This window comes from Monopterus albus, unplaced genomic scaffold (assembly GCF_001952655.1).
Source record: "Monopterus albus unplaced genomic scaffold, M_albus_1.0 scaffold210.1, whole genome shotgun sequence".
Taxonomy (NCBI): domain Eukaryota; kingdom Metazoa; phylum Chordata; class Actinopteri; order Synbranchiformes; family Synbranchidae; genus Monopterus; species Monopterus albus.
In genome coordinates, this window is record NW_018128090.1 from 416414 (window position 1) to 425135 (window position 8722).

General features: G+C 41.4%; 1 protein-coding gene across 5 annotated transcripts in view; it reads right to left on the reverse strand.

Annotated features, from left to right (window-relative positions):
- cemip (cell migration inducing hyaluronidase 1) overlaps nt 1-8722 on the reverse strand; it is a 403506-nt gene that overhangs the window by 158044 nt on the left and 236740 nt on the right. For all 5 annotated transcript variants that reach the window (XM_020618886.1, XM_020618887.1, XM_020618884.1 and 2 more), the window contains one exon: nt 6786-6907. In XM_020618886.1, coding sequence (XP_020474542.1) covers nt 6786-6907 — 122 coding nt within the window. The remainder of the gene's footprint in view (nt 1-6785; nt 6908-8722) is intronic.

Here is an 8722-nt window from a genome sequence, read left to right on the forward strand (position 1 = left end):
GGGCCCTTAGACGGCACTGCATCACATACAGGAATGCTACTGTAATGGAAATCACAACATGGGCTCAGGAATACTTCCAGAAAACATTGTTGGTGAACACAATCCGCCGTGCCATTCACCATTGTCGGCTAAAACTTTATAGGTCGAAAAAGAAGCCATATCTAAACATGATCCAGAAGGCGTTTTCTCTGGGCCAAGGCTCATTTAAAATGGACTGTGTAAAATAGAAAACTGTTATGTGGTCAGACTAGTGTCGTATTTTTTTCATCCGAGTCAAAAACATCTTTGTGCACAAAATAATCTCCAATCAGTACTGGCTTTGTTTTAGCATTTGACTGCATCCAAGCTAACACATTTGCCAGTTTAAAGTGATATGAAACAGATAAATCATTGCGTGAAAAAACAAAATCAGGAATATGTGTGGTATATTACTTGATAAGCGAGTGTATCAGCAGGCTTTGTTAGCATTTAAGGATTGTTCTCTGCCAACCAGTCAACATGTAGCTTTGGTGACAGTCTGGAGGTAAGCATGAATAATTGTGCTATCGTGATGCTATCGGTCTTTAATGTGTATACTGTCTGTGCGGTAGGGTTCTTCTTCTTCCAGCCTTAAGGTGCAATACCGTCACCTGCATAAGTTGGAGTGTCAGCCAGGTAGTTACTGGATTATTTACAACAGAAATGCACTGCCCTATCATGTGTGTTTTATGCTTGGTTTGTCCAATTTGTGCACCGAGTTTGGTCTGTTATGTGTTCTTCAGATACTATAAATACTGTGTTATGTTTGGAAAAGTTGAACTCTTGAACAATTCTTTAATGATGCTGATGTCTCACAATGTATGTAATAATCATTTCTAAATAACATTTATAAAAAGACAATACACCATTGACCTCTTGAACTCCAGTGACCCTAAGTCTTACCATTTCCATTACTTTAACTATTATTACTCAGTAAATCCAACACAAATCCAAGCCACATTATGTAACATATTGGAAGGAGACAACTAAAACAGTTGTTTTCTAAAAATAGGATCCCACAGAGGCACATCAAACAGGGAAAACTGCAAACTGAGGAAAACTTTGACTATGTCCAGACTCTGTGGAAAAATGGCATATAAACTAGGCAGGATGTGGCAGTTCCTCCTGAATGTTTGTAAAAATAGAATGAAACTGCAGCTACATCCCACATGGCAAAACAGAGCTAATACAAAACTATAAAACCAACATTACTGCTTTTCTCTAAATCATTATTTTATGTGAATAATCAATTTGGAATGATTTTTAACAAATAATAAGACTGGTAAGAGACAATAGGATAATGGTAGAAATTTGTGCAGCAGCCGTAAAACAGACCAGCTGGATCCTGCAGGAGCTATTTTTTATGCTGGTGTTATGGGTGTTGGAGGTGATGTGGGCAGACCTGGCACAACTACTTATCTTCATACAAGGCAAACACCTGTCACTTTATGTGCCAGGCTGAATCGACATCCCAGCAGCACATAATGGCAGGCTGGCCTGGTGCTGACGAAACTCAGCACAGGAGCAGTTGGACCTGACACCAATGTGGTGACTTTGCTCTGGGACACCATTAATGTAACATTATTGTTGTCACATATAGATGTGGTTCCTATGGTTTTATGAAGTCCAAGCCCTGGTTATTTGATGGCTGCCACTTGTTCTGCAATAGCCATTAAATATATTATTTTATTATTACCTCTATGTATTGGCAGGATCTACCATTCCCGTGCTGCAGACTGCCTTTACAAGCACAGTGGATGCACAGTAAACAATGCAGCATGTAATCCAATCAGTGTCCTCTCACTGATAATAGCTTTACTCTTTACACTGTATCGAAGCTGTATAAAATTTATCCTGATGTAAATGGAACAACATTTTGCTGCTGCTTCACATTAAAAACATTCAACTAGCAAAAGGCGGGGTGTTTGGAGGAGCCACATGAGGTATAGTATAGTTGTCATGGTTATAGTACAGCTCACATAACCACAACATCCATGTTACACTTTGGACTGGGGACCTTTGCTGTATATCACTCTCTTTCTCTTTGCCCATGTTTCCTGTCTGCATCTTAGTCATTCACTGTATAATAAAGGTAAAAACAGCTAAAGAAAAAAATGACAAAAAATCAACAGGGACTAATGGAACAAGCAGATGGAAATGTTAGGGCCACAGCCACAGTTAGAGAGCTGCTGCATGGGCAGCTGTATAACACACACTGCACACCTCTGGCTCCTCAGTTAACTAACCAGCTGTACCCAGCTGTTGTGTGGAAAGCTACTTGTATCGTGAGCAGTGTGGGATTTGGATCCTGGTTGTAATTATTATTTACTGACTATTTTATTAGAACAAAATGAGTTTGTTGGGCTGCACTGTATACACAAACACAGTTGCTGTGCAAACCAGCTAGGACTTGTGGCTCAGGGATTATTTAGCCTTTATTTAACCAGGAAGATTCCACTGAGGTTTAATACTTCTGTTTCAAGGGAGCCCTGGCAAATTACAACCACAGCTTTAGGTGCAGGCTACAACCACACAGGTCTCAGAATAGCATCTGATTAATGTACTTTTAGAAACATGTTCTAGCTACAGAAACGCAAGGATATGGTGCTGTTTAAGCCTAACTCCATTAAGTTTATCCTGCTCTCTTTCTGAATTAAAGAATAAGGCTGTTATGGCATTATTCTATATTTTACTTTTTGTCTTGTCAATAAATTCCACAAGCAGACCCATAACAACATGTTAGTCCATCTCGCAGTACTACTCTACATTTTCGTGGTACTCGGCCCCCAAGCCCATTGGCTGGTCAAAAATCTTTAACAATTTTCAGCTATATGGTTTTAACTTTAAAAAGACAAAGTATGGTTTTTAGCAAACATTATTTATATGACAGTAACTACAGCATTGGATTGGAGACTGTTTTCGGCAAACACAGTTAAAACCTTTACAATACTAAAAGACTAACTGCCAAGCTGGTGTCCAATGCCCTCAACATCATGATAAGCAGAAGTTCAAATATAAGTATTTACCCTGATAAACTTAGACAGGATCAATCAAAATACTGCACTTGCATTATGTTTTTCAGATGAACCCTTGCAGACCTGAGAAGATAAATCCACCTTAGTGGACATGTAAATGCACAAAGCATGAATTGACTCTTTGGAGGTTGCTGGAGTGGTTGGATGGGTCAGAAAACCAGGGTTTTCCAATAGAAGGGACTTTGTTCCCTGTGGAAAAGAAGTTTTTTTATGATTTACTGTTCCCAACCTTAACTTCATGTTTATTATTGTAACCATGATGAAGAATACAAACACAATTGATCTACTCTTGACCCAGGTGCCAATTATAGACCAATATCCAATCTCCCGTTTATTTCTAAACTCCTTGAAAAAGCTGCTGCAAAGCAGTTATGTGACCACCTGCACAGGAATAATTTGAATGAGGATTTTCAGACAGGATTTAGAGTCCATCATAGTACAGAAACTGCACTGGTGAAAGTCACCAATGATCTTCTCCTAGCCTCAGACAAAGGACTTGACTCCATACCTGTCCTCTTAGATCTCAGTGCTGCTTTTGACACCATTGATCACAGCATCTTACTCCAGAGACTTGTACATGTTATTGGGATTAAAGGAATTGCGCTAAGTTGGTTCAAATCTTATTTGTCAGGAAGATTCCATTTTGTTCATGTTAATGATGAATCTTCTGTGACGACTGAAGTTAGTCATGGTGTTCCACAGGGCTCTGTGTTAGGTCCAATTCTCTTCACTTTATACATGCTCCCTTTAGGCAGGAATGTCAAAGAATTTATATTTATCTATGAACCCAGATGAATCAGATCAGTTGGTCAAACTTTAAGCATGTCTTAAAGACATAAAGGTCTGGATGACTTGTAATTTCTTACTTCTAAACTCTGACAATGACTTCAGTTTTGTCAAAGTTTAGAAGTAACTTACTTCTAAAGGGAGGCAGAGCCTTTAGCTATCAAGCTCCTCTCCTGTGGAACCAACTCCCAGTCTCAGTTCAGGAGGCGGACACCTCTACCTTTAAGAGTAGACTTACTGTAAGACTTTCCTTTTTGATAAAGCTTATCAAAAAGCTTAAACCTTAGACCCTGAGCCTTCCCTTAATTATGCTGTTATAGGCCTAGGCTGCTGGGGGCCCATGATGCTTTGAATTTCTCCTCTCCCCTCTCCTCTCCTCTCCTCTCCTTTCGTCTCTCTCTATGCTTCTATATGGCACCATTACACATCACTAACTTTGTGTCTCCTCTCTCCTGTAGTGTGTCCTCTCTTTCTCCCTGCACCTTTCTGCAGGTTGCCCTGGCTCTGGAGCTCTACGTTTCTCATGAGCAGTCACCGTCCTCATCAACCTGACCAGTGTTGATTGTTTGTTGTGTCTTGTTGCTTTTCTTTTCTTTTCTCTCTCCTCTATCCACTCACCCGAACCGGTATAGGCCGAAGGCTGCCCACCAAGAGCCGGGGTCTGTCAGAGGTTTCTTCCATTAAAGGGAGTTTTTCCTCCCCACTGTCACCAAGTGTTGCTCAAGGGGGGTTTGTTGGGTTTTCCTCTATAATAATAACAGTAAGGTCTAGACCTTACTTTGTAAAGTGTCCTGAGATGACTTGTGTTGTGATTTGGCACTATACAAATAAATTTCAATTAAATTGAATTGAATTTAGTGATCAGTTCACACCAAAACCATACCTAGCCAACTAGTTTTGCTCCTACATAAATATGAAATTGTTACCAGTATCATGGTAAAGCATGGCAATTTTTTTGGCAACAGTATTACTGTTTCAAATCTTAATTATCATTAAAATTGTGGTAAGAGAAATGCCAAAGTTAGCAACAGTCAGCCAGACATAGTTGCAGCATGCAACATGTGTTTGTTTTGTGTTTGCACACCAGAGATTTTTCAGCCTTCTAAGAGGACTAAGTCTGAAATGTGCTGGTATTTTGTGTTTTATAAGAGAGCTGGGGGAAACTTATTGAAGATGGTCACCCTGTCTGCAGAACATGCAGAAAGAAAAACCGCTGTAAAAGGGAGGGAACACTTTACAGCAAACGCAATGTAAGTAAATGTTTGGCTCCATGAGAGATGGGACTTTGAAGTGGGGTAAATGTCCTGGTTTGTCTAACTTGTAAATAGCTTGTGCTATTTTAGACTGAAGCTTTCAGTGTTACCTATCCTTGTAAAACCACTATCACACTACGTATGTTGGTCATTGGTTGTAAAGCTGTTCCAACTGCAAAAACACTATACTCGTCTGTATTTATGTCAGTTGCTGGGCTCACTGCAATTAGTATCAGTCTTCTTAAGACTTAGACTGAATGTGTGTATGTGTGTCTCTGTTTATATGAAAAATAATAACAATAATGAATAACAATAATTTTAATAATTTGAAATGTGTGTATGAAAAAAATAGCAATAATTTCTTATTCCTTAGTGGGCATGCAGCAGGAAGACTCAGTAATGCTATGGGTTCCTTCTTCTCATCTACAAAAAGTGCATAGTGCTGCTAATTGTATTTGTGGTTTTCAGTATAATACCACAAATGAATTATTTCAGACTGTGTAACAGTACTTTTGGTACTTTTCAACACATTTTAAAAAATACTGTGATAATACTGATATTCACGATAATTCTGGTCACTATAATCGTGATATAAAATTAATGATATATAAAATAACAATTCATCTCCATTCCTAAACTTAACCAAACCATGATGGTTCCATAACCACAGCCATGATTGTCACCATGATGGCAATGGTCCAGTAAGCTTGCTGCTGGAAAGGTCATCTGGGTTGTATTGTAAAGTAGGGACAAAAATTGTTTCTCTAGGTTAGAGGAGAACTACAGTATGTCATTGCACAAATGACAGATACCATCTTCTTTTGAAGAGACATTCCTACTGTACACAATCAGCAACCTGAGCAGTGCAGTTATGACAGGCTAAGACTTATAGTGGGGACAGTAGTGCCTGCACACACCCCTCCCCTAACCACACACACACACAGGCATATTGTATTTTTGCAGCATTGAGTGTGGTAACTGCTGTTGGGTAAAAACTATCCTTGAATCTAGTGGTCCTTGACTTGATTGTTCTGAACCATCTACCTGACAGCAGCAGTTCAAAGAGTGAACGTCTTGGGTGTGAAGGGTCCTTAATGATGTTCCTGGGCTTTTTTGAGGCAGCGGGAACTGTGTAGTTCTTCCAGAGTGAGGAGAGGGCAGCTGACGATCTCCTGGGCCATATTAATGACCCTCTGGAGTGTTTTCCTCTGAGCCACTGTGCTGCTGCTGTACCATACACATATACAGCATGTAAGGATGCTCTCAATGCAGCACTGATAGAAGGACACCAGCAGTCTCTGGGAGATGTTGTTTTTCCTGAGCACCTGTAGGAAGTAAGTCTCTGCTGGGCCTTTTTAAGCACACCAGAAGTATTCACACCCCAGGTCAGATAATCCCAGAAAGCGGAAGGCTGGCAGCCTCTCCACATGGTAAAAACATAAAGATTAAGTTGAAATACTTCTTAAATGTTAGTCTTTGTAAATTGCTAGAAAGACTGGGGTACCAGGGGGTTGTGAATATTAAATATATGTATTAAAGTTTCAGAAGCCCATGATAATGACCCAGCTGTTATGATCAGAAGCTTGCATCTAAGTGACTTGGTGACTGCATTTGCTCTCAGTTTGTGGTGTTTGAGACTGTGCACACATACTCAAACATATACATGTGTTTGATAAAGTAAGAAGAGATCTACCTGGATGTCCAGTGGACTGCTACACAGTCGATCAGGATAGGCCTCGTGGAGGTCGGACAGCTTCTCCCAGTCTCCAGATCCTCTCTCATCATCTCTGTTGAACCATTCTGTCCACTCTGCCTCTGTGGGACACACACACACACACAGCATCTCCCAGTTCAGTGGTTAGACAGCAGAGCAGTAGATATGAGACTAATCTACTGTACATCAAGGCTTTGACTGGTATTCCATTTAGGCTGTCTGAGAGCATTTGTATCAGTGTAGCTGAGGGGCTCTCTCCTCCCATTATGCTCTCTGTGTGGCTCCCACAGTGGGAGATGTACATTTGACTGCAGGTGTGAATTTCAAACTGCAGCTTGACACACAGTTAGGGTGCCTGAGAGTGTGTCAGCAAGGCTCTAAAAATGGGCCTCAAAGAGCACCGAGATACAGAGAAGGCAAAGGAGAAAGAGGAAGTTCCGGGGAGGTTGGAGAAGAAAGGAATTATTATTAAAATGGTAAATGGACTGTATTTATATAGCGCATATTTCACAGTGTGTTACACTGGCCAAAGCGCTTTACAGGAAATCATACACCATTCACCCATTCACACACACATTCACACACCGATGACGAGAGGCTGCCGCACACTGGCGCCAGTCGAACCACCGGGAGCAATTTGGGGTTCAGTGTCTTGCTCAGGGACACTTAGGCATGCGGGGAGACCGGGAGAACCACCAACTTGCTGGTTAGAAGACGACTGCCCTACCTCGTGCTGTGGCAGAATGCTTAGAAAAGTTAAGCTTTTAATAAGTAAAGACAATCATAAGATGATTTCTGTGTGTTTGTTGAAATAATCATTAGTACATGTGTAAAAATAAAATGTGAAATAATTGTATTAAAAGAATGGGGAGAAGTGATTTTACATCTAAAAGAGTGAAAAATGCAGACACGGGAAAGAGGAAGTAGAGTAGACACATCTCTGCCGAAATGAGGAACTGCAAAGTTCATGTGTGCGTGCCACACAGAGAAGAGACACACAGCATACTGAGGAAGCAACAAAAATGATGGTTTCAAGCCTAAAAGTAAAGAATTTGATAATTGTTTGATCAATGTCTAATCAATGATGATCCATGTTTAGTCAAGTAATCAAAATATAAAGATTTATGTTTTGATTTTAAGGCATTGATAGTTTTGTGTGAAATCAGTGTGTAATTCTGATTGTTCTGTTAAAAGCAATGATGGAATTTTGATATTTCAATCAGATGTGAGTTTTTGTTACGTATTGAGATGGTTTAGTTTTCTAGAAAAGAGGAAGTAGAATCCAAGGCTGGATCACAGTGAGGCGGAGGCCAGGTACGGGCAGTAGGCTTGGACTGACAGTAAGAAATATGCAATACTTCGGAACATTATGATTTTGGGGTCTTGTTCACGAGTGAGGGAAGGATAGAACGGGAGATTGACAGGCGGATTGGTGCAGCTTCTGCAGCAATGCGGTCGATGTACCGATCCGTCGTGGTGAAGACAGAGCTGAGCCATAAGGCGAAGCTCTTGATTTACTGGTCAATCTACGTTCCGACTCTCACCTATGGTCATGAACTTTGGGTCATGACCGAAAGGGCAAGATCCCGGATACAGGCGGCCGAAATGAGCTTTCTCCGCAGGGTGGCCGGGCGCACCCTTAGAGATAGGGTGAGGAGCTCGGTCACCCGGGAGGAGCTCAGAGTAGAACCGCTGCTCCTCCACATCGAGAGGAGCCAGCTGAGGTGGCTCGGGCATCTGTTTCGGATGCCTCCTGGGCGCCTTCCTAGGGAGGTGTTCCGGGCATGTCCCACCGGGAGGAGGCCCCGGGGAAGACCTAGGACACGCTGGAGGGACTATGTCTCTCGGCTGGCTTGGGAACGCCTCAGCATTCCCGCGGAGGAGCTGGAGGAAGTGTCTGGAGAGAGGGAAGTCTG